Source organism: Hippocampus bargibanti, linkage group LG16, assembly GCF_051943395.1.
Source record: "Hippocampus bargibanti isolate YZ-2025 linkage group LG16, ASM5194339v1, whole genome shotgun sequence".
In the NCBI taxonomy this organism is placed as follows: Eukaryota; Metazoa; Chordata; class Actinopteri; order Syngnathiformes; family Syngnathidae; genus Hippocampus; species Hippocampus bargibanti.
Window position 1 is genome coordinate 734,365 of NC_142749.1, and position 26,728 is coordinate 761,092.

The 26,728-nt window shown below is 45.2% G+C and overlaps 1 protein-coding gene and 1 pseudogene across 9 annotated transcripts in view; one reads left to right on the forward strand and one right to left on the reverse strand.

Annotated features, from left to right (window-relative positions):
* robo4 (roundabout, axon guidance receptor, homolog 4 (Drosophila)) overlaps positions 1–26,695 on the reverse strand; it is a 40,838-nt gene extending 14,143 nt beyond the window's left edge. For 2 of the 9 annotated variants that reach the window (XR_016117871.1, XR_016117870.1), the window contains exons 1-5: positions 26,354–26,695; positions 9,389–9,709; positions 3,506–3,663; positions 2,214–2,334; positions 1,957–2,095 (exon numbers count right to left, since the gene is read on the reverse strand). Coding sequence is in view for 6 of the 9 variants with exons in the window: in XM_089017150.1 (XP_088873276.1) it covers positions 1,957–2,095; positions 2,214–2,334; positions 3,506–3,663; positions 9,389–9,709; positions 26,354–26,552 (938 nt within the window). In the remaining 3 variants the exon portion in view is untranslated. Of the gene's footprint in view, positions 1–1,956; positions 2,096–2,213; positions 2,335–3,505; positions 3,664–9,388; positions 9,710–17,808; positions 17,973–26,353 lie in introns of those variants that run through there. The other 7 variants (XR_016117869.1, XM_089017150.1, XM_089017152.1 and 4 more) reach the window with 7 other exon arrangements.
* Positions 11,373–12,509, forward strand: LOC148886033 (myb/SANT-like DNA-binding domain-containing protein 2 pseudogene; annotated as a pseudogene).
* Positions 26,696–26,728: the final 33 nt, after the last annotated feature.

Below are 26,728 nucleotides of genomic sequence, written 5' to 3' on the forward strand. Positions count from 1 at the left end.
CGTATCAAATAGTTGTCCTGGTGAAACACACAACGATTCACCATCGCATTGTTGGTGTGTTTTCCTTCTAATTTCGCTATCAACACGGATCAACACGAAGTTTTCAGACCAAACAAAGTACCGCAAAATGCATTGTGTGTCGCTTTCTCGGTCAGTGACGATACCGTCCGTGATGTCACGGTCGGTATCGTCACCAACTCGAAGTATAAAACACAGACGCTCTAACCGTCGTAAAATAAATTCACACTTAATGTAGTACGACAACAAATATCTTTGGGTCTTCTGGAAGCCATTACTGAAGCTTAATTTTTATTATGCATTGCGTTCTCCTGGAGCGTTAACTGGGAAGAGGGATTTCCTCCCCGCCCACATACTCGACACAGCCAATCGTATGTGAGCTCAGCGCTTCCTCCTCAGAGTGTCAACTGGTAAGAGTGATTTCCTCCCCGTACTCCGACATCCTCTATGCAGCCAATCATAAGCTAGCTCGGCGGATCAGCATGGCCGGGCGCTGATTGGTCAACCTTGGTGTCCGTCGCGTAAACATCCAGCACTTGAAACCTCCAATGTGTCTGAGTGCATGCATGTGCGTGAAGTACAGTACACAGCCAATCGCAAGCGGGCTCGGCCAGAAAAAGGAGCGCAATCCAAAATCTAACTTACAACATCTCTGTCCAAAATCTTTTCGACATACAGTACCTGTAAAAATGTTCGCAAATACAGCAATACCTCAGCTCGCAAATATAATTGGTTCCCAGAAAGTGTGTGTGAGGCGAAAAGTTTGTCTTCCAAACATTTATTTCCCATTAGAAATCATTAAAATGAGAATAATCCATTCCCAGGTCCCTATAAAACATAATTTTCTACTAAACAAGCCTTAAAACGACACAGAATATAGCTTATTTTATGTATAATAAATGTGATATTGTATTGTAATTAAACAAAAAAACAGTACGGTATAATAAAGTCGATTTATTTAACTTTGTGATGGTCATTGCCTCTTGATGATATCCAAGTGAAGTTGCCGTGCTTTCTCAGCGATAATACCCTCACTCACACTGTTTCTGGCTAGCTGCTTTTCGTTAATCCAAATCAACAGAAGTTTGTCAACCTCTTCCATTGCCTGAGACCGTTGTAAAGACAAACACAAAAACACCCTTCGCCACACCCGCACCCTTAATAGCTTCCTTATTTTTAAAGATGGTAGCAATGGTAGCCGTAGCGTATTGGTACTGGGACGCTAAGTCACACAAACGCACACCTCGTTTGTGTTTTCCGATGATCTCCTTCCTCCTTCTTCTGCTCGAACGTAATTTTCTTGAGTGCCTTCTTCGGCTTAACACGAGCCTGTGGTTGGGGTCTTTTCCGGTCCCATAATAGCAAAAGTACCCGAGATAACAAACCACGTGCTAACTCAAAAAAAAGGGGTGAAGAAAACTAGTCCGCCAGCCACAGTGGCGCTGTTTGACCATGTGGTTTGGTTCGTCCGCCGAAAACTAGTTCGTCAGCCACGAATATGCACGCGAATGTAATGTTCGTGAGGCGAAAAGTTCGTGAGTTGAAGCGTTCGTCAGCGGAGGTATCATTGTACCGTTTTTCGTCATTCAAATGTTCGTAAGTTGGAGAGCGTCTGTATATCTAATTCTTTTGCAGTGTGGTCAGTGCGCTGGAGAGGTTTTCTTGTGTGCGGATTGTACGACGTGCGCAATTGCGCACCTGAGACGGAACATTGTTGTCGTAGCATCTCCAGAAAACGTGAATCGAAATGAAAGACACTTTTCGTTGGATTGCTTCACACCAGGATCTTTGCCTTACGGGTAAAAAAATAAATACATAAAAATCAACATTTAACTTCTGAGTCCATCAAGGTCATGTGAGTCGTCGTGCTTGTGACAGGAATAAAACTGGCATCTGTTGTGCTGTGTATTGTACGATGAAATTTGACATTCACAATACCTCCCATTGGGCAGTGGGCCCTGCTCTCTGCTCCAGACCACCGCGGGTGGAGGGTCACCTGTTGCCTGACAGTAGAACTGGGCAGACTCCCCCAATCTCACTGAGACATTTTCTGGCTTTACCACAAAAACTGGTTTAGCTAGATTAAAAGACAGTAAATAGGTTATCAGCGTGGAATGGCTTTGCATTTAAAATAATGGTATTGCATCAAAATATTGGAATATTTAATGCCATTTTCGACTCTGGAAAAGTCTAACCGAGTACAGTGAGTCGAGCTGCCCTGCTCTCGCGCACCCCCATTGTGTTGCTGGCTACACACACATAGGCACCAGAGTGGTTCTTCTCTGCAGGAGCAATGATAAGCTTTCTGTTCAGCTCCTGTATGGAACAAGCACAGTCACACAGACACACACACACACACCAACAGAAGGAAGAAATAACAATAAAAGTTTGATTGCTTAAAATGTGCAAAATATAACATTGAATGATCAGTTGAGCTTTGATTGTTATTACTCAGTTGACAGCGGGTGCAAACCCATTCATTTCTCTTTGTTCTGTCAATACAAAAGTCAAAACTATATCTGAGTATGAAACTTGGAAATTGGATTGCAATTAAAACGGTGCATTTTAGAGGCTTTGTAGAATTGTACAGCACATGAGGGTGCACTACAATGAGAATATTCAATGATTGTTATGCAACCCCCATCCATCTATCCATTTTCTGATCCGCACCCTCGAGAACCCTGCCCAGGGTATAGAGCTGTTCCACTGTTCCACAATAATCACAATGCTCTTCAAAGACCTCCAAGGAGTTTGTACTAGAACAGCTGTTTGGTGTATAGGCACAATCAGCAGTCAGGACACTTCCCCCCAACCCAAAGACAGAAGCAGGCTAATCGCTCATCCACTGGGGTGATCATTGACATACAAGTGCCAAGCTTGATGGAAATAAGTAAACCTGCTCTCAACATGGGCAATTACAGTGAAAAAGTGTCCAACCCCTTTCGGGACGATTGGTAACAGAGCCCAAGCTGTGTGTGGAGGCAATATCTATTTAGAATTTCTCTGCCACACACGTCAGCTTCGGCTCCCTTGGCAGGGAATGGGCCACCTTTTACCACCGCCCAGCTCACTGGGCACCACGGGTGTTAAGCCCATGACAAGAGGGACCCATATCACCTTTTTGCATTGGGCCTGGTGGGTCCCGTGGGTACAAGCTCAGCAACCAGGAGTTTGCCAACAAGCCCAAGGCTTCAGAGAGGGGCCCCAATGAAAATGACAAGCATACTAATAGTAGCATATTAATAGCATAATAGAAATAGTTTGTGCGAAGACTATGTTTTTGCCTAATCAGTTCGTCACATCTGTTCAATTTCTTATTTTATCGTATCAAAATGACTGCAATGAAAAGAAAGAAGGCTAATGGTGGTGCGGTGACGTTTATGCACAGCTGCACCATGCAAGGTACAAGAATAAGACACATCTCTTGAGAAACCAACATGCAAACATTTAATGTGAAGCTCAGGAAGAGGCAAAGATTGTATCTTACAGTGTAGTGGAAGTCAGTGTAGTTAATTGGCAGCCCATCTTTTCTCCACATAACGTTAGGTTCTGGGTGTCCCACTGGTGGGGCACAGTTTAAAACAGCCACCTCCCCCTCTGCCACCTCAACATCACTGGGCTGCAGGGTGAAGGCCTCATGCAGTGCTACAAAATACAGGAAACAGCTGAAAATTATTCAGACGCCAAGGCAACATATATACAGTATAAATACAATTCCTTGTACATGCAAGATAAATTGAATATATTGTATCAGCACCCACAGAAGAAACTGCCACAGTAATGTGTCCTTGAGTTTTGAAAAGCACTTGCATTCAAATGTATTATTATAATATCTGCAGCGGTCAACAAAAAATTACATGAGAGGTGAAAAAATGCTTTGAGTCAACTAAAAATAGATTTTATGGTTTTATTTTGGTGACATAATCTCAACAGGAGCTCCCGTGTAACATTTTTACTGTCAGTGTTTTTTTTTCAAGCAATACAACCGAGCTGCTTAACTTATAATCAGCTAGCATTTTATTTTTATTTATTTATTTAACCTTGACCTGATCTGAACCTGAACCTCAGCCTGCCATTTGAGGAGGGCAGCACTACACAAAGGAAAACATATCATATTTACCTTGTATTATATTGACTGTACTGGGTTTTTAAAATATTAAACATTTAATTTCAAATCACTTCATTTCAATCTCCAATTCGCAGCTTGGTCAAGCATCACCAGAATTTAAAAATGCTTGTGGTGTCTGATAAAAGAACTACACAACCAAAGTTCACATTTAACTTGAACACAGAATATGTCACAAGCATTACAGTACGGTTCATGACTGGTGACGGAGTGATGTTAGAGTTAGATTTATAAATTTGTAGAAATTATTTGAAACCAAAGAGATTGCTGTATTTGGCATGAAATAAGCAGCTCTGAAATGTAGAATGCAAAAATGGTTATCAGAATCTTCTTCTTCTTTTCCTTTCGGCTTTTCCCCTCAAGGGTCGCCACAGCGAATCAATGTCCTCCATCTATCCCGGTTTTGTGCATCCTCTTCTCTCACACCAGCTAACTTCATGTCCTCTTTGACCACATCCATAAACCTCCTCTTCGGTCTTCCTCTCGGTCTCCTGCCTGGCAGTTCAAGGCTCAGCATCCTTCTCCCGATATAGTCGTTCTCTCTCTCCTCTGGACATGTCCAAACCATCTCAGTCTGGCCACTCTGACTTTCTCTCCAAAGCCTCTAATATGAGTTGTCCCTCTAATGTACTCATTCCTGATCCTATCCAACCTGGTCACTCCCAAAGAAAACCTCAACATCTTCAGCTCTGCTACCTCCAGCTTTGCTTCCTGTCTTTTCTTCAGTGGCACAGTCTCCAGTCCAAACATCATAGCTGGTCTGACCACGGTTTTATAAACTTGTCCTTTCATCCTAGCTGAAACCCTTCTATCACACATCATACCTGACATTTTTCTCCAGCCGCTCCAGCCTGCCTGGACACGCTTCTTCACCTCTTCTTCACACTCTCCATTGCTCTGGACAGTTGACCCCAAGTACTTAAAATCCTCCTCCTTCTTTATCTCTTCCCCCTGTAGCATCACTCTTGCACTTGGATCCCTCTCATTCACACACATATATTCCATCTTGCTGCGACTGATCTTCATTCCTCTCCTTTCCAGGGCATATCTCCACAGCTCTAGTTTCTCCACCACCTGTTCCCTGTTCTCGCTACAGATCACAATGTCATCTTCAAACATCATGGTCCAAGGAGATTTCTCCAGATCTACAAAGACACAATGCAATTCCTTCTGACCTTCTCTGTACTTCTCTATCAGCATTCTTAAAGCAAACATTGCATCTGTCGTACTCCTTTTTGGCATGAAGCCATAATGCTGCTAACTCATAATAAATAACTAGTTTTCAAATTTAAAGTCAAAATAAAGACTCTGTTGTGGTTTATACACGGAACAATTTTACATTTTACTGCTGCTCACAAATGTTCACTTCTTCTCTTAGTCTCGCTTCAACTACTCTTTCCCAGAGTTTCATTGTATGGCTCATCAACTTTATTCCTCTGTAATTAGTACAACTCTGCACATCTCCTTTGTTCTTAAAAATGGGCACGAGTACACTTCGTCTCCATTCTTCAGGCATCTGTTCACCATCTAAGATCTTGTTGAATAACCCAGTCAGGAACAACACCGCCACCTCTCCAAGACAATTCCATACCTCGATTGGTAAATTATCAGGCCCGAGTGCCTTTCCCCCCTTCATCCTCTTCAGCGCCCTCCCCACTTCATCCTTGCTAATGTTTGCTACATCTTGGTCCACAACAGTCAAGTCTTCTACTCTTTGTTCCTTCTCATTTTCCTCATTCATCAATTCTTCAAAGTACTCTTTCCATCTTGCCATCACACTACTGGCACCTGTTAATACATTGCCATCTCTATCCTTAATCACCCGAACCTGCTGCAGATACCAGATACGATTATCAGAATGAGAATCAGAATCGTCCCACAATGGGGAAATTTGGGTTAATGGGTTATTTTTCTGGTGCTTTTTAAACAGTTCTTTAATCTTTGGCATGTAAATATTTATATTCATACATGTCATGGTATTAAAAAAATCATGACATATTCAGCCTTTTTTATGCATTGAAGTGTGTGAAGTAAAATTAAAACATGAACTGCCTCGAATAAAAGTAAACTTTAAAGGACAACCGATGCCTCCAAACAAGTTGTGTCCATAATTTGTAAAATAACTTCAAATGACTTCTACTGAGCGTATTTTACAAAGATTCCACCGCATCTAGCCATATTTTACGTTTTAAGACTCGCGCTGAATATTCAGGAAGTCTTGTTTTCGAGTTGATGACGATCCCCACGTGACGTCACGTTTGGAACGCCCCTGCCGAGAATGCGACACACAATGCATTTTGCGGTACTTTGTTTGGTCTGAAAACTGTGTTGATCCGTGTTCATGGCAAAATTAGAAGGAAAAATACATAAATAATGCGATGGTGAATCGTTGTGTGTTGCACCAAGACAACTATTTGATATTCGCTGACACAAATTCCCAGCAGACAAATCAGCCCATTTCCAACGGAGCTTGGGCGCAATCTTTTGCATTTTCTGGGACACTACATTTCAGTCCAGATTCCATTGACGGCTCTAATTGATATTGGAGGACTCCTTTAATCGATTGCAAACATTTATGCTTTCCTCCTTAAAATTTAAAAAAATTATGTGCGGAAAACTCTCCAATCAGTGGCTGTGAAGACAGAAAGTCTTACTGAGCAGTGCTGTGAATCATTTGTAAGTACATGCTGCATGCCCATCAATTCTGGTTTCTTTTTTACATTCCATCCATCCATCCATCTTCTGCCGCTTATCCGGGGTCGGGTCGCGGGGGCAGCAGCTTCAGTAGGGAAGCCCAGACTTCCCTCTCCCCAGCCACTTCTTGTAGCTCGTCCTGGCGGATCCCGAGGCGTTCCCAGGCCAGCTGGGAGACATAGTCTCCAGCGTGTCCTGGGTCGTCCCCGGGGTCTCCTGCCAGTGGGGCATGCTCGGAACATCTCAGCAGGGAGGCGTCCTGGGGGCATCCTAATCAGATGCCCGAGCCACCTCATCTGGCTCCTCTCGATGTGGAGGAGAAGCGGCTCGACTATGATCCCCTCCCGGATGACCGAGCTTCTCACCTTATCTCTAAGGAGAGCCCGGACACTCTTGGGATGTAGATCGACCGGTAGATTGAGAGCTTTGCTTTTTGGTTCAGCTCCTTCTTCACCACGACAGATCGGTACAAAGTCCGCATCAGAACAGACGCCGCACCGATCCGCCTGTCGACCTCTCGCTCCCTTACACCCTCATTTGTGAACAAGACTCCCAGATACTTAAACTCCTCCACTTGAGGGAAAATCTCCTCCCCGACCCGGAGAGGGCACTCCACCCTTTTCCGACTGAGAACCATTGTCTCAGATTTGGAGGTGCTGATTCTCATCCCAGTCGCTTTACATTTGGCTGCGAAATGCTCACGAGAGAGTTGGAGAGCTCCACTTGAAGGCCCCAACTGTACCACATCATCTGCAAAAAGCAAAGATGCTATACTGAGGCCACCAAAACGGAAACCTTCAACGCTGCGGCTGCGCCTAGAAATTCTGTCCATAAAGGTTATGAACAGAATCAGTGACAAAGAGCAGCCTTGGCGGAGCCAAACCCTCACTGGAAACGATTCCGACTTATTGCCGGCAATGTGAACCAGACTCATACATCGGTCGTATACTGACTAAATGGCCCGTATCAGCCGCTCCTGTACCCCATACTCCCAAAGTACCCTCCACAGAACTCCACGAGGGACACGGTCAAACGCTTTCTCCAAGTCCACAAAGCACATGTAGACTGGTTGGGCGAATTCCCATGCACCCTCGAGGACCCTGTTAAGTGTGTAGAGCTGGTTCACTGTTCCGCGGCCAGGACGAAAACCACAGTGTTCCTCCTCAATCTGAAGCTCGACTTTCCGACGGACTCGCCCCTCTAGAACCCCTGAATAGACCTTTCCAGGGAGGCTGAGGAGTGTGTTGGAACTCCTTTGTAGTTGGAACACACCGTCCGGTCCCCCTTTTTAAAATGGGGGACCACCAAAACACGAGGCCGCAAATCCGATGATACAACTATAAAGTCAATCATCGAACTGCGACCAAGGGTGTCCTGGTGCCACGTGCACATATGGATACCCTTATATTTGGATAAAGTGTTATAGACAATCCGTGTCGAGCACAGAAGTCCAATAACAAAACAGCACTACTGTTCTGATCGGGGGTGGGGGCGTTCCTCCCAATCACCCCCCCCCCCCTCTAGGTCTCACTGTCATTGCCCACATGAGCATTGAAATCGCCCAGCAGAACACGGGAGTCCCCAGGGGGAGTGCTCTCCAGCACACCCCCTAAGGTGTCCAAAAAGGATGGGTACACTGCTGTTTTGTGCATCTGCACAGACAACAGTCAAAGCCCGTCCCCCCACCAGAAGGCAGAGGGAAGCAACCCTTTCATCTACCGGGGTGAATCCCAACGTGCAGGCGGTGAGCCGGGGGGCAATAAGTATGCCGACACCTGCTCTACACCTCTCACCGTGGGCAAGTCCAGAGTGGAATAGAGTCCAAACCCCCTCGAGAGGGCTGGTACCGGAACCCAGGCTGTGTGTGAAGGCAAGCCCAAGTATGTCTAGTCTGAACTTTTCGACCTCGTGCACCAGCTCGGCCTCCTTCCGTAAGAGAGGTGACATTCCACATCCCAAGAGCTAGCTTCTGTAGTCGAAGGTCGGACCGCCAGGGTCCCCGCCTTTGGCTGCTGCCCAGCTCACAATGCACCCGACCCCTCTGGCCCCTCCTATGGGTGGTGAGCCCTTGAGAAGGGGGACCCACGTTTCCTCTTCGGGCTGAGCCCGACCGGGCCCCATGGGTGTAGGCCCGGCCACCAGGGACTCGCAAACGAGCCCCATCTCCAGGCCTGGCTCCAGAGAGGGGCCCCGGGGACCCACGTCTGGTCAAGGGAAAACCAAATCCATTTGTGTTTTTTTCATATGGGGTGTTCCGAGTCGTACTTTGTCTGGTCCCTCACCCAGGACCTGTTTGCCATGGGTGACCCTACCAGGGGCATAAAGCCCCAGACAACCTAGCTCCATTGGGACACACAAATCCCTCCACCACAGTAAAGTGACGACTCATGGAGAGGTTTTGTATATTCCAAAAAACACAAGGTATCAAATGAGATACAACTCAACTTCCTCCAAGAATTACCAGATTTTTTTATTTATTTTTTAATTTTTTTTTGGGGGGGGCAGAGTTTGACTAGTCAATCATTCAGTAAAATTCGGCATAAGTCTTACCTGCAATGTGCAAGGTTGCATTGTGGCTCATGGCCGTTCCTGCACTGTTCTTGGCCACACACGTGTACACTCCCTCATGCAAATGACCACTCCCACCCACACTCAGGAAGAAGAGACGATCATCTGATAAAATCATGGGCTGCAGTTGGCCATCTCCCTTTGATATCTCCAGGGGCTGGCCGTTGTGCAGCCATTCTATGGTTGGCTTTGGGTTTCCCTCTCCCCGGCAGGAGAATGTGGCTGGCTTTCCAAATTTCACCACAACATCAGAAGGATGATGCACAATACGAGGTGGTACATCGTCAAGACAAACTCCGGCACCTGTGAAACAATTACAATTGTTTTTGATTAAGTTCAGTGCCCCTGTTTGTGTGTCTCTTACCAGTTATTGGGAACATACAGTATGGGAACAAAACACTGCCATTAATTTTGACAATGAAAAAATATTGATATTATAAAAAACACCCAAAAGACAATGACACTGAAAAGACTATTGACAATGAAAGCAATTCCATTCTTAAAAAAAAAAAAGTTGAATTACTGACCACTCGGCAGACCAAACCATAAACGCCCCAAAGACTCTCCATAACGTTCACTGACAATCAAGGCTAAACATTACTCCTTACAACATAAAACATGTTTGACAAACCCAATTCCAATTAAGTTGGGATGTTGTTTTCACAGTTACCTTTTCTTTTAACAATAGTCATTAAATGTTTGAGAACTGAAGACACCAATAGTTGAAGCTTTGCAGATGGAAATTGTCCCATTATTGCTTGATGTAAAGCTTCAGCTATTCAGCCCTGGTCAACATTGTCATATTTTACGTATTGCACATGGAAGACAGGTCTGGACTGCAGGCAAGCCACTCTCATACCTACTCTGTTTTACAATAGAGGATGGACCGACCAAAAAAAGTAAAACTAGAGTTGTGATGCTCTTATCCCCTTTATTTAGTTAGTTATTTTAAAACCGGCGAGATGCTAAAAAAAGTACAGTGCTACCTTGCCTTACAAACTTAATTGGTTCCCAGACAGAGTGTGTAAGGTGAAAAGTGTGTATCCCAAACATTAATTTCCCATAGGAAACCATTAAAATGAGAATAATCCGTTCCCAGGTGCCCATAAAACATAAATTTCTACTTTCTAATTCTCTAAGCCTTATAACTACACAAAATATACCTTACTTTATGTATAATAAATGCGCTATGGTATTATGAATAAAGAAATAAAGTGTACTGTATGATAAAGTCGTTTTATTTACCTTTGTGATGGTCGCTAATGGCTTGATGGAATGGAGTGTCCGGTTTCCTCAGCATTAAACACTTGATGAGGAACGTAACCTTGTTTCACCATCTTGTAGGTGCCTTCTCTGTAATAATCTTATCTAGTTCCTCATCAATTGTGTTCTGTTTAACTGGGTTGATAGCTTTTTGCATCAAGTGTACAGATGGCTTGTGCGGGTGGTTTGTGGAGCCTGATTGATGGGATATTTTAACCTTGCAATCTACACTCTGCCTTTGAACTATCAAAGTTGAAACTCTCACTGTCGTCTGCCTGTCTCTTTAATGTTTAAACCACCTCCCCTCACTGCTGCGTTCTTGACCAATCACGTGGCTTTAACCAAAGACTGGGGTCGAGGAATAGAGGAATAAAACAGTCGGCTGCCATTTTGTTGTTAGAAGAACGGGCTCGTTCGCAAAGGACACATCACTCATTGAGGTAGCTCTGTATGTATCCCGAAAAAAAGTTTGTATGCCAAGGTAAAATTTCCATAAATTTAAGGTTTGTAAAGCAAAACGTTCGTAAACCGAGGTATCACTGTATACATACACCAAACAAAAAGAAAAAGAAAACGTAAAAATCTCATAACTGAGACTTCAGTATGAAATTACAAATAAATATACAATATTTACAGCGACAGACCATCTGGTGATTATATAGACAAACATGGAAATGACAATGGCCACAGGTCCAAGCTTGTTTTTTATTTTTTAATGTTCTTTTTTTTGCAGAAAAAAGGACATGATGCAGACACTGATCCGTATCTTAGAGTCTGTGCATCTCAAATGGGAAAACTTTCAGACTTGGACCGAGTTTTCACGTCTGCACCTTTCAAACAAGCTCGCCATCTTCGGCATCGGCTATGACACTCGTTGGCGACAGGATGTGCGTTACCATTATGCCGAGATAAGTTCACAGTTACCACTGGGAAAGAGGCTTCGTGAATTCTTCAATCCAGAGAAGCCTGAGGGCAGGACCATTCTGACCAAAGTTCAGAAGATGAACTGGAAAAATGTCTACTACAAGTTTCTCGACATTACCATCAGTGAGGCGCGCTGCTTCGAGCTGCACATGGAGGTGGACTGGCTCCCAGTGTCTCTGTTAAGGGAAGCAGAGTCGAGCATGTCCGCATCCCACTATCTCTTACCTGGAGATATCCCCAAGACTTACGGACTCTACGCTATTGGTTATGAGGCGGTGCCATCAGGTCGGATGTCTCCCCAAAGTGATATTCAGAACTGCAGCTTTGCTCAATGTGAGTCAGAGAATTGGGCACCAGGTGAGATTGATGGAGAAGGGGCAGGGAATAGTGACATCACCGGGACTAAAGTCACTTACTGCTACCTTGGTATTGCTGACGATAGGACAATTCAACAGTGTCTTTTACAACATTTTCAGATTCCCGCAAAACACTACTTCCAAAGTGAGCCCTCCCCGGTGACTCATTTTTTGCAAGAGAACTGCCGCATCTGCGTCTTAAACGATAATGTGGGCGGTCGAGGCTTAGCTAGGTGTTTACCCATTTACATCAAATTTATAGAGGTGGATCTGGACTTCCTTTCTGCCGGTTCCTTAGTGGAGTGCCTGGAGACTGCGATTGGTTACTTTTTGAAGTACAACAACAACGGACCATTTTAATCTGCCACGTTTTGGACGCATTTGTTGAGAAATTATTGGATGCTGCACCAAGTAAAGGTGACTCGTTCTGTTGTGATTGGGCCTTAAAGGAGAACCGACGCCTCCGGACAAGTTGTGCCCATAATTTGTAAAATCACTTCAAATGACTTCTACTGAGCGTATTTTACAATGATTCCAGCGTATATAGTTAAAATTTACGTTTTAAGACTCACACTGAATATTCAGGAAGTCTTGTTTTCGAGTTGGTGGCGATTCCTGACGTCACGCCAGGAACGCCCCTGCCGGGAAAGTGACACACAATGCTTTTTGCGGTACTTTGTTTGGTCTGAAAACTTTCTGTTGATCCGTGTTGATGGCAAAATTAGAAGGAAAACGCCTAAATAAGGCGATGGTGAATCGTGGTGTGTTGCACCAAGACAACTATTTGATATTCGCTGACACAAATTCCCAGCAGACAAATCAGCCCATTTCCAATGGAGATTGGGTGCCATCTTGTGCATTTTCTGGGACGCTACATTGCATTCCAGATGCCTCAAAATGACACGGAAGGACTTTTTTAATCGATTGCAATAATTTGAATCGATTTATGCTTTCCTCTTCAGAACTATTTGAATCATATTCATAACTGGATGAGTAACAAGAAAGCATCTTCTCCGAATCTGAAGCCATTGTTTTGATTCTAGAGCAAGGCAAGACGTCCTGGCGTGACGTCACAAACAAGGGGGCGGGACCTTCTGAAACTCGCCATTTCCGGGGTCATTTTGAAGTAGTTTTGGGACACTTTAACTCATTTTTATTAGTGTTTTGCATTTGACTAAAAATATCAGCCTGCGTGTTTTGGGTATTTTAGATCAGGGGCCCCCAACCCCCGGTCATTTGGTATCGGGCCACCCAGAAAGAATAAATAATTTACATAATTTCCATTTTATTTATTATCTGAGTCCGAACTATGTTTTATTTTGAAAAATGAAAAGTAACCGCTCACATTTCCGTGATGAGAAATGGGTCGCAAAGCTCGCTTACTTGTTCAACGTATTCAACCTGCTGCTCAATTAACGCAATCTGTCACTTCAGGGGAAAATGACAACTGTCTTCAAGTTGGTTGATAAAATAGCTGCATTTAAAGCCAAACTGGATTTGTGAGGACGGCGCGTGAATAGCAGAGTATTTGACATGTTTCAAACATTGGCAGAGTTTTTGGAAAAGACTGAGCCCGAGCCTTCATTGACGAACTGCCAAGGAATGGATCAGCAACCCATTTGTCAACAAACCAGGTGAATCCAGCATGCCTGTGCTAGAGGAAGAACAGCTGCTGGAGTTCGCAAATGATGGCGGACTTAAAAGTATGTTTGAGACAACAACTCTGCCAGTGTTTTGGATTCAAGTGATGGCAGAATACCCCGAGATCGCCACAACAGCACTGAAAACCCTGTTGCAGTTTCCAACATCTTATTTGTGTGAAGCGGGGTTTTCTGCAGTGACAGCAATCCAAAACAAAACTACGGAGTAGAGTGGACATAAGCAAGACACTTCGGGTGTCATTGTCTCCCATTATCCCTAGATGGGACCGTCTCGTTGCAGAGAAACAAGCTCAGGGTTCCCACTGATTCAGTTGTAGTGAGTTTTATTTTTCATGCGCTTTGTACTTGTTTTTGTTGTGTATTGTGGCTGTTGAAGAAGGAGCACACATGACTGAATGTGGAGACGTGCCACCTCCTCAAGTTTCAGGGCGGTGCCTGCTGCATTGAGTTCATGGATGTCCGGATCCTCAGATTGGGCGGTGGCCATCTCTGAAAAATCCACCCTGAGTTGAACTGGACACACGATTGCGCGTGACAAGCAATCAGCCACAGGGTTACATTTGCCGGCCACGTGCTGAATGTCTGTTGTGAATTCCGAAATGGCCGCTAAATGACGTTGCTGTCGGTCCAACCACGGTTCAATCACCTTCGACATGGCGAATGTGAGTGGTTTGTGATCCACATATGCGGTGAACCGGCGCCCCCCCGAGGAGGAAATGAAAATGGTGAGTTGCAAGATAGAGTGCTAACAACTCTCTGTCGAAAACACTATACTTTCGTTCATTATCTTGCAACTTGCGACTGAAAAATGCAAGGGGCTGCCATTCGTTCTCCACAAGGTGCTCAACCACCGCCCCTACGGCAACATCAGACGCATCGGTAGTCAAGGCTACCTGTGCGGTTAAGATCGGGTGGACCAGAAGAGTTGCACTCGCGAGAGCGTCCTTTGTTCGACAGGGTCATTAGCCTTCTTTTTTCTCATGGCGCCGTAGAGGGGTTGTAGGAGGTCGGCTGCGTGAGGAAGAAACCGGTTGTAAAAATGGATCAATTCCCAAAAACTCCTGCAGAGCCTTAATTGTGGCCGGGCGGGGGAAATCCACCACTGCCTGCACTTTGGCGGGGAAGGGGATGGCGCCCCGTGGAGAAATGTGGTGGCCCAAGAAATCGATCTTGGACAGACCAAATTGGCACTTCACAGGGTTAACGATAAGGCCGTGAGAATCAAGACGCTTGAAAACCTTAGTTAAGAGCGACTGGTGTTCCTGGGGAGAAGGGCTGGCCACAAGGATGTCATCTAGATAGACAAATACAAAATCAAGGCCTCGCAAGACTGAGTCCATCAGTCTTTGAAAGAAAGGTCTGTGCCGCCCCCTTCAGGCCAAAAGGCATGCAGAGAAATTCGAAGAGGCGAAACGGGGTAATCACCGCAGTTTTTGTCACATTCTCTGCCCGTACCGACACCTGGTGATAATCGCGAACTAGATCTACTTAAGAAAAGATCACGGCGCTGGCCAAACGTGCGGAAAAATCTTGAATTTGCGGGTTGGGGTAACGGTCATGTATGGTTATGTTATTAAGCCGAAGAAAATCACCGCACGGCCGCCAAGAACCGTCACTTTTGGGCACCATGTGTAATGGGGAGGCTCACGGGCTGTTGGAACGCCTCACGATTCCCAAGCGCTCCATCGTTACAAACTCCCCTTTCGCCATTGCCAATTCTGCCGTGTCGAGGCGACGAGCGGGGGCAAAAACTGGCGGGCCGACCGTGGGGATGAAATGCTCTACCCCGTGTTTCGTATCGGAATTGGAAAAGACAGGGGTAGTTAACCCTGGAAATCGGTCAGCAGACGTTCGTAAATGTTACCTGACGTTAAATAATTTGCATGTGTTAATGCTCCGAGCCCTCCGGCCTCACACGGAAAAGTCTTGAACGATATGGCGTCAATCAAACGACGGTTAGCAATGTCCACAAGTAGTCCGTGAGCACATAGAAAATCTGTGCCGATTATCGGGACTGTGATCGAGCCAACAATAAAGTTCCACTTGAATTCCCGTCCGTGGAAGCGCACAGTCACCGACCTGGAGCCAAAGTTGGCGATGGGCGAGCCGTTAGCTGCGCGCAGGGGAGGCCCGCACCCACCTGCCATCTTGTCCGCGGCGGTGGGCGTCAGCAGGCTTAATGGTGATCTGCTGTCCACAAGAAAACGTCTTCCTGACGAGGAGTCCGTAATGAAAAGCAGCTCGCTTTCGTTGCCGGCACCCACGGCTGTTACGACCAGGTAATATTTCGGCTCATCCGCCGTGATGCCTTGTAGGTGGAAAAATGCTTCCACATGCTGGAACCACGAAGCCGGATCGCTGTGCTCGAACTCGGGCAGCTTCGCGGCGTAGGTGGGAGCTGCGAGTTGGGGCGCCGGTGGTGGCGACATGGCCGTAGAAGACACCTCTTCGTCTGTTGCCATGAACATTTCCAACGTCAGGGTCACCAGTGTAGCCGATGCATTTGGGAGAATAAAGAGTCCAGATGGTCCTTCTTATTTAGATCATACAAGTAGGATATTTATTTGCCGCAGCGCAGAGAGCAACCGCATCTCTCTGCATCTCTATGAGAAGTCAAACACATATAGACACTGGCTTTGATCGCTGTCAAATCATGTGATGTCGCGTTGTGGCTGGATTGCCAGATCAGCTCAGTATTACAGCATTTCACAAAATGAGGATACAATCTAACTTTCTTCACAGGGGTGCTTTCCCAGACTAAAAGCAAACAAAAATGAAGTAGCATTTAGTTATTATGCTTCTCACTTGTGGAACAAACCCCCTGAATACCTGGGTCTGCTCAAACGGCCAGTTTGTTGGAACCAGGGCTGAGAACAGTTTTGTTCACCGCAGCATTCTCATGAATCTCTCCTTTATTCTATTAGTTTAATCCAAATGTGCATATCATTCGTTTCATCTACACTGAATCTTGTTTTTAAACATTTCAATAAAACTATTTTTAAATGGTTTGATGTCTGAATGTGAATTTTTTTTTCTACCATATTTTGCATATTAATTTTCCCCCTGAATAGCTGTATGTGCTTTGTATCATCTTATTTGATTACGTCAAAGATAAAAAAAAATAATTATCGCTATCGATGTATATAATATACTCTTATCATGACATGATTTTTTGTTACCATCTTGAGTCCTAAGCAAGTACGTTTACCCCTCCCCCAACTAACAAACAATGTTTGCAGGGTGTAGAACATGAATGCCATTGTTTGAACTTCCTGCAGTCGCATGAACACTTCCAAGGAAATGGGGGACTATTGATCAGCTTCCTGGTAGGAAAGGAAGCTCAAGGCACTCAGGAACAGCTGAAAACCCCTGGAACTCCCCTATCAACAGCGTACTCACATTTAAAAAAAAGGTGATGTGTGTACCTGTATTTACACAGAACTTTGTAGACCGTGTAAACTTGTGATGTTAAAATGGACAGAAAATCCAGTGTGATTTTAACTTGGGTACGTGCATAAATTGATTTGTTGAACTCATATTTGTGCAACTAAGGATATTTACAACTACTTGATTCATGTTATCCAAAGACAAGGGTAGCTTGCTTTACTCCAAACACAAAACCAATTACATCAAATATTATTCAACAATTATTGCACAACCGACTGAAGAGATGTTCTTATATGGGTCCTTCATTCATGAAATTCCTCAAATGACAGATAACAAACACTACTGCAGTCCATTTTGCCACATTCTCTCAACAGTTCCACATAGAGCATAGACAGATGTAATTTGAAACGCACAAGAACATTTATAATAATCAAAAACGTCTACAGCCATCTTTAACTCAAGTGGATTTCCAAACACCCCATAACAAGGACAAATAATTACACGCGCATACTAAAGCGCACAAGCAACCAGTGCCACATTACCAGCCATGAAATTACGTATTTGAAATAAGAAAAATGAAAATGAAAAATAAGTAAATGAAATAAGCATTTCAGAATAATCAGTTAATGTTTAAACATACTGTATATTGAGTTTTATTGTGAATATAATACACGTGTTCTCTCTCCTTATTAAAAGCGCTTATTCCTTTACTTTACGAATACACGTTGTTCAGATAAAACATTAATTTAACATACATTGACAATGATTGTTACAAGGAATCTAATATATATGCAGTGCATAAGTAACTTACCCGGCAAAAGAAATACAGTTATCACGAAGAGCAACATGAAATCACCTCTGGCGATGGACATCGATGCGGTCAGGCCAAGACACGCCTGTCTTCAGGGATTGTTTTATTTGTTTACATTAGTGCTGTGTCGTTCGCAAACGAGCTGGTTCTTAGAAGTAAAGGAATAGAGCCAGCTCTTAACAATGAGCCGAAATGGGAGCAGACCTTCTTCCCGCTATTTCCCGCCCCCAGTCTTCGGTTAAGGGCGCAAATGATTGGTCATGATCCGTGGTCGAGAAGGGAGGGGAGAACGACAGACAAGCAGCAGTGAAGAGAAGGAGGAGGTGTTAGAGAAACAGCAGCACACAGGAAAGGGAAACGACAGGGCTTGATAGCACTACAAAAAAAAGGGAAAAGGTAGGAACATGCATAGAAAACACAGTGACATTTGGATCCGTTTCAACTTTATTGTTGTTCGAAGGCAGAGTGTAGACTGTAAGGTTCAAATATCATTACATTTTGAAGAGAAAAGACAAACATGGGAACCAGCTATTAATGACGTTTCCACGTGTCTGAGATCCTTGAGCCACTTGATGCAAAAAGCTATCAACCCAGCTAAACAGAACACAATTGATGAGGAACTTGGCTAAATGACTGCTGGGCATCCTGAACCACAACATCCTAGATGTCACGTACATGCCACCTTATTGAAAATTTCAAGGTCTGCTGGATTGTTTTGAGTGAAAGACACATTACTGAGAATTTAGCACAATGAGATACTCGATACTCTTTTATCTGTTATCTTTTATCTGATACTCTTTTATCTGTTAATGCTCCATGACTTTTTTTCTATGAAGAACTCAGAGAGGGTTATTTAGTTATTATTTATTTCATTAATAGTGTTATTATTTGTTTCCTGACTTTTTTTCTGTAAAGAACTTGGAAAGGGTTATTTGGTTATGTGTGGCTTTCTGGAAAAAAAAATTAAGCTCCCCTACGATCGTCACAATTTTTCTGTTACAAACTGACACCGGCCCCCCCCATCACAGAAGGGAAAAGTCATGTGGCCCTCGCAGGAAAACGTTTGGGGACCTCTGGCTTAGGGGAAGAAGCTGTTTAAATGTCTGCTGGATTTGGTGTGCATGCATTGGGGATAGTGGATTAATAATAATAAAAACAACAATAATCATATTATTATTATTATTATTATTATTATTATTATTATTATTATTGAGTGAGACTTCAGATGACCCTTACAGACTCCAGGGACCGGAAGATCAGTCAAGCTGCACCCCCCCTATCAACTGGACGGAAATGTACGCCATCCATCGCGGTGCAGCAGGCCACAGCAGCCCTAAGGCACAGCGGCATCGTGGGACACGTCCAGCTAGGAAGAAGGGGCTTTGGGGCCTTACAAACAAACCATCTTGGCGTAAGGACTCAACATCGGAAAGAAGGAAAATGGTGATGGAAGAGCTGCGCCGCCAAGAGGAACCTGAAAGAACTGCAAAGGCTGTATCTCTTGCCAAGCAGTGACAATGGATGAGGTGGGAAGGCCTGGAGAAACGAAAGCTCAGCTGGAGGGATGTCTGGGTAATGGAAGCAAGCAACATCAGCTTCATCATCAGAGCTATCAATGATGTGCTCCCATCTCCAAAAAATCTCCACCAATGGTATGGCGAAGATCCAACCTGTGACCTCTGTCCAACTCCAGGAACTCTCAAACACATCCTGACCGGTTGTAAGACCAGCCTCACACAAGGCCGCTACACCTGGAGGCACAACCAGGTTCTGAAGTGTTTTGCAGTTGTCCTTGAGAGCAAGAGGAATACCATCAACTCCTTGCCCATGAGAGCCACCACTTCCAGTACAGCACCATTGACTTTTATCCGAGAGGGAGAGAAAAAGCCCAAACATCCTCCTGCAAAACTAGAGGTTGGACAGCTGGCCAGGGCCCGGGATTGGAAGATGTGGGTTGACATTGGCCAGCAATTGGTTTTCCCAGCAGAGATTGCAGCCACCACCCTAAAACCAGACTTGGTGCTCTGGTCCCCTTCACTCAAGGCTGTCTACATCACATAACTTACAGTCTAATGGGAAAACTCAGTTGAAGAGGCCTATGAGCGCAAGAAGCTGCGCTATGCAGAACTCGCAGTGGATGCACAACAGTGAGGATGGAAAGCCAAGGTCTATCCCATTGAAGTTGGATGTAGAGGGTTTATGGCTTCCTCCACCATTAAACTGCTAAAAGACCTGGGCGTCCATGGACAGGCTCTGCGGCACACAATTAGGTCCCTCTCTGAAGCGGCAGAAAGAAGCAGCCACTGGATCTGGATGAAGAGGAAGGACCCTTGTTGGGCTCATAGGTCAGCAACCTAAGACCCCCCCCCCCTCCTCCCCACCAGCTTCTGAACATCTGATTGGGCATGGAACACAAGCGTGGGCGTGATCAACCTGTCACTAGCCACCATCGATGAGGATGTCTCGTGATGAAAGGCCGAAACACCCAATGATTCTTTGGAGCACTACAGATGATGTGTCCCAAATTCACAACCTTCCCATCCCTGAGGCACAGCTCCCACATCACTCTCAACATCAAGGCTACATCTCATGTGCGGACCATCCATTGGCACAAACGGACAGAATAACATCATGTCCAGTGTTTCATGATTGTATAATAATAATAATAATAATAATAATAATAATAATACTTTGAATGAGTAGCGGGTGAGCAGCAGCAGCCATTCGCACCAGCGTTCACTCTACCAGGAAGTAACACAACAGTAAAGTTGTGAAAGGAAGAGGAAAGGGAAGAAAGAAAGAAGTGGAAAAACAAAATGCAGGAGCTGCTGGAAAGGCAGCTACTCTCGTGGGGCTATCTTGAACTAAAAAAAAAACAACTAAAAAAAAAATAATAATAATAATATGACACGCAGACACAAGCTGCAAAGACACACAGTCATTCATTCATCAGCACTTGCTGTACCCTCTTTGTGACATGAAGCAGTTGTAGATGAAAGAGGAGAGGATCAATGTTATTTGATTAGATTCGGTAAGATTGCAGAAACTTTATTTGTGAAACCTAAAATATTAATTTTGAAAAACCTTAATTTGAAAGATAACTTCAACTCAAAATGTTTTCATTTAATAAATAAACCACAGACGTATGTATTTTCCACATACCTACTCGGGATTTCTCTGGATATTCTCGTTTGTTCCCACATTCCAAAAACAGCGGCATGTGTGTTAATGAAACTCTCAAAATTGACCCTAGGTGTCAGTGTGACCGCGGATAGTTGTCTTTGTATACTATGTGATTTGTTTGGCAACCAATTTGCCCCAAAACCCCCTGGGAAAGGCCTCAGCACAGCCCACAAACATTGTGAGCATAGTGGATGGATATGGATGGATGGATGGATGGATGGATGGATGGATGGATGGATGGATGGATGGATGGATGGAAGGTCCAAACATGGTTTGCTGGTTACAGTGGTTGCATTGAAGCAACGTTGATAACAGCTTGCAGGACAGCTTTCTGAGATGCCACGCTAGCTAACTTTTACTGCATTTGTTTCAACGCAATCAATGTAAAAAGCAGTTGGTTACACAGCAGCAGCCCAGAACCTTTCTCGAAATCTCACTTGAGGCAAACTCACACATAATCCTGCGGCAGTGCAGCCTTTGGAACCCATGTTTCCACATTTTGGGGAGACTCAAGCGATCATATATACATCCGAGGGAAGATTTCGCTCAAGGGCTAGAGTTGGTAGGTGGGCGTTGGTAGCCAAACAAACAACATAGAGACGGGGACTCCACTGTGAAAATGGCGGTAATTATGGTACTCATTCTCTATGCTTGAAACTCAAACCAAAAACACTTCATATAGATTTTGTACAGACTTTATATACACAGAGTGTATATAAAGTCTCTTTACTATTAAAATACATAAAAACATGCAATTGATTAGATATTTTATTCAGATTTGTTCTATCTTATTGTAACGTCCGGTGCTTGTGTTTTGCATGTTTGAGGGCTGGACTAGTTGGGAAGTGTCACATCACAGAGAGAAGGGAGGGCCCTACAACTAGTGAGTCCATTAGCAATCTAGGTGTGCTGAGCATGGGCGTGAGTTCTGCCACCAACAACTCCCGTATTTATGTGACAACTGCGACGTTTTTGTTTATTAAAAGACCGACCCACTATACCAGCGACTGTGTGCATCATTTGTCACGCTGAGGGGCATTACATTTGGTGCCAGAAGGCCTGGGTTTCTTTCCCGTCGCACGTCCAGCTGTTGCCCAAAAAAAATGTTCGGCAACTTCGATACATGGAAGGTAAAGGAGGAAGACCTTCAGCACAGCGGCTTGGCTGCTTTAAAGGTAGAGGAGGAAACTGTGCCATGCGTGATTGATATGCCAGTGTCAGCTGGCACCGAGCGTGGTCATCTTTATACTGATTATCCGTAACGAAATGAGCGCGAGCCCAACATTACGTGTGCCACGCCGGGACGTAGCGGCCACGAGGGGTGACGTAAACATGAATGGCGGCGCCCTGGGGGTGGCTTGGCCCCCCTATGAAAGCACCCAAGTTCTCGTGAAAAGGAGGTTGGGAGGCTTACAGGGCTCAGTTCAAGGAGTAGGTGGCCGACGCAGCAAACTGGCCTACTGGCCGGTATGGTACAAGCTGCGCAGTTGGCACTTTTACTAACCGATAAGACTACTTCCTGTCTGCTTCTGGTGAGCTCCGGAGAGTGACTCAATTACAGCACGCTGGTGGGCACCTTACAGAGGCGTTTCGGGGAGATTAACTTGAAGGACTCCTTGCACTGCGAGTTAAAACAGCGTGATTGACATCCCGGGGAGCTGCTGAGTTGTCTTGCCCATGAGATCAAGAACCTCGGCCGACGGGCATTTTTTAGCCACGTTATACGGACATTTGTTTTTGCCCTGGGGTGTTTGTCGACAACCCACTCAGCTTGGGTCGCTGACGTGAGTGACCCCTGTATTTTGGGACGACACTTGCCGAGCGGTCAGCATTTGGAGCTGATTACGGCATCTCGGCAGCGTGCACCAGAGGTGGCCACCAACACCGCAGAACCGTCAGCAGAGAGCATGGATGTGCTGATGACACAAACCAGCCTGATCAATATAACAGCAGTGCTGATTTTTCAACTCTCGACGGTAGATCGGGTAGAGTTTGCTCGCCCTGTGATGGACTGCCCACCAGAGGGGCCAACTACATCCAACGCAGCCATGTCAGTGAAGTTGACTCCGGGTCAATGAGATGAGAGCCGGACCGGGGCTATGCGGTCCATTTGGGAGAAAAACTGTGATGGCTTGGGTGTCGAGCAGCAAGAGCTGTTATGGCAGATACTGTGGGAATTCAATGATATTTTTGCCCTCAGTGAGAATAAGGTGGGCCTCACTCACTTGGTCGAGCACCACATCATTGTGGGTGACACGCGACCAGTGAAGGTTCGGCCTCGATGCCTGCCTCTGGCCCAGCAGGAGGCCGCAGATCAAGAGATCTGTGCCATGCTCAATGCAGGAATCATCGAGCCCTCCGACAGTCCGTGGACGTCTGGCGTGGTCATGGTCCCCAAGGAAAAGAGCACCAAATCACAGATTTGTGTGGATTACAGACCGCTCAATAAATTCACAAGAAAGGACTGCTATGCACTACCATGCATAGATGACACCTTGGATATGGTCTCGGGTTCTGTGTGGTTCTCATCACTTGACCTGCGCAGTGGCTACTGGCAAGTCCCTCTCCCAACAGAGTCCAGACCCAAGATGCATTCTGCACCACCCAAGGACACTGGCAGTTTAAGGTCATGAGTTTTGGACTATGGACACTTGGGACATTTGAGCGTTTGATGGACACAGTTCACACAAACATTCCAAAGAAAAAGTGCCTGGTCCATTTGGATGATGTCCTCGTCCATGGTGATTCTATTGGAACGGCAATGGAGTCTCTGAGGCTGGTGCAGGGGAAGATTGCAGCAGCTGGGCTGAAACTGCGCCCATATAAGGGCCACTTCATGCGGCAAAAGGTGGAGTTCTTGGGCCATGTAGTGGACGGTAAGGGCATCAGCACGCTGGAGGAGAAAGTCCGCACAATCAAAGACTGGCCAGTACCAAGCGACCAGGAGCAGTTAAAAAGCTTTTTGTGAAAGGATTTTCTTGTATTGGAGCACCCTTGTTCCGCCTCCTAAATGATAACGAACCCTTCGTGTGGCTGCCCGATTGTCAGGAGGCATTCTCTAGCCAAGAAAGAGCCCTCATGAACGCTCCTGTCCTCACCCTGCCAGATCCAGGCCGGAAGGTGAATGGTAGCCTATTTCAGCCGCACATTAACTAAAAGGGAATGATGCTACTGTGTTCCAAGACATGAACTGCTAGCAGTCGTTTTGTCGACACGCTACTTCAAGTAGTTCCGGCGTGGCATGCCCTTCACCATCAGGACAGATAACGGCGCATTGCAATGATTGTTGATGTCATTCAGGGAACCAGAAGGCCAAGTAGCACGGTGGCTCGAGGAGCTGCAAGCATTCCACTGCACTGTGGTACATCGGGCTGGGACTCAGCACGCCAATGCGGATGCCCTTTCCGGCGGCCATGTTCCGTCAGTGGCTGCAGCTATTGCGACCGGCGAGATGCCAAGGGGTTAGAGCTTTGCGGGGAAGCGGCTGCTGCTGTGCCGACATGCTGCACCTTAGAGGCTGTGGAGAGTGGCAGGATGCCAGCCTGGGAAGGCGTGATGGGACTCTACGTTGCTTCCAAAGGCCTTTGGAACAAGTTTGATGTGTTACGCATCAACGATGGCATGCTGCAGCGACCCTGGAAAGAACCTGCCACAGAGGAAGAGAGATGGCAGGTGGTCGTGCCAAGAGCTCTTACAGACGGTGCTGAGAGCATGTCATGGGGGCACGGGCTTGGGCAGCACAAAGACTCTCCGACGGCTATATCAAAGGTGCTATTGGGGGCAGCACCGACGGGACGTAGAGGACTTCTGTCGGCGCTCTGATGAGTGCACGGCCTACAAAGGACCTCAACCCCAATCGCACGCACCACTTCAGCAACAATGTGTGGAGAGAGTTGCTGTGGACATCATGGGCCCTTTCCCTGTGACGGACAGAGGGAATCCCGACGTGTTGTGTGCGATGGGATTATTTTACAGAGTGGTCTGAGGCATATGCACTGCCAGACCAAGAGGCAGAAACAGTGGCTGATGCGCTACTGGAGGGCATGTTCTTTCTGCCGGTTCGGAATTGCAGATATCATCCACAGTGACCAAGTCAGAAATTTTGAGTCCAGGGTTTTCGGTGTTCTCTGTGAACGCCTTGACATGCAGAAGATGTGCACCACTCATTTGCATCCGCAGAGTGACGGACTTGTGGAACGATTCAACAACAGCTCGCCATTCTCACCTCCACACACCAACGTGACTGGCACAGGCATTCCACTGGTGCTGATGGCATATCTGTCAGCGGTTCAGAGTTCCACCAGCTGTAGCCCTGCTCCGCTGATGCTGGGCCAGGAAAGAACTGTTCTTGGAGCAAGTGACTAATGTTTATATTGAAACAACAACTCCAGCTTGTTAGCCGAGATATAACACATTTTTCAGGCTGCTCAAACAGTTTTCAGAGGATAAACAATGAGACTTCCAGCTTCTTCATAACCAGTTTTTACAGCTCAATATAATCAATCCATCGCACTAAGACAGATGTGAAGGAAGGCACCTCGCTCACAATGTAGACTAAAGATCAGAACAAGCACTAGAATGGGTAAGGGTGCAGGGATAGAGAATCAAAAGAGCAAATTGGTCAGAGCAAGTGAGGAATGTGGTAACAAAGGAAGGTGATAAAAGGAGGCTTCATCGAAGTATATTTTAGCTCTTTCAGGGACAGTGGTCACAATCGTGGACAGCTAATAATGTTGTCAGGTTATGTGGTGCATTAAATGGTTAAAAACAAAACACACAGAGTAAAGTCCTCTACCCAGTAAAATATACAGACGCCTACAGTGTAAAAGTCTTTGGTCAATACGTATTTTGTTCTGATAGAGTCTAAAAAAATAACCACTCGACAACCAATTTTTAGTAGAAATGTGTGAATCCCAGAATCATAATGCCGCCTCGTCTGTCCTTTATCGTCCAAGGAAATAGCCTACTAACAATCGAATGGACACAGAAAGTCAAATACAAATTTCGATGAATGATTGTTGACAGAAATATATTTTGTATTCCCGAGTGATCTTCCAGTTGTATTTGATCCTAGTGGCATTGCTAAAAGAATACCTCTATTCATGTGTGAATATTTTTAAATACATTTCAAATGTGCAAATATTATTTCATATTTGTTAAAATAACTGAACAATTAACCGTTTGCTTTCATTAAAACCAATCCAGGTTGAATCCTCTCAATTTTGAGGGAGTCTTGCAAATGATGATGGAACACTTAACACAGCATATACCCGGCGTTCTTCAAGTTCTGACCGATTATGACACAATTAACGTGCTTTTCAAAATGCTAAAAAGAACATGAGTGATATTTTGAAAAGCTCACCTTTTCTGTGTAGTGGTCTGCTCCTGTAAGGTGTGTGCTTATGCCCGAGAGAATTGCGAAAATGCACCTTTGTGCGAGTCTTGGACTTCTTATTCTCCAGTTCTCTTAGACAGAGATCTTTGCATCTGCCCCTCAGAGAATACTCGGCCAAAGTATAGAGCAATGACACATAGAGTAGCCATGCACTGACATTCATCATGAGTCTCAAAGTCCTGCCTTCACGCCTTGGGTGCAAGTTTCCAAATATAGATTGGTTCTACCGTGACACCCATGTAGAGGCAATGACTAACGCATTAAAATTCTAACCCAAATGCATGGAACATGATCATCCATCAACATGCCCGAGGACTCATTTATCACACTCTCTTTAATTTG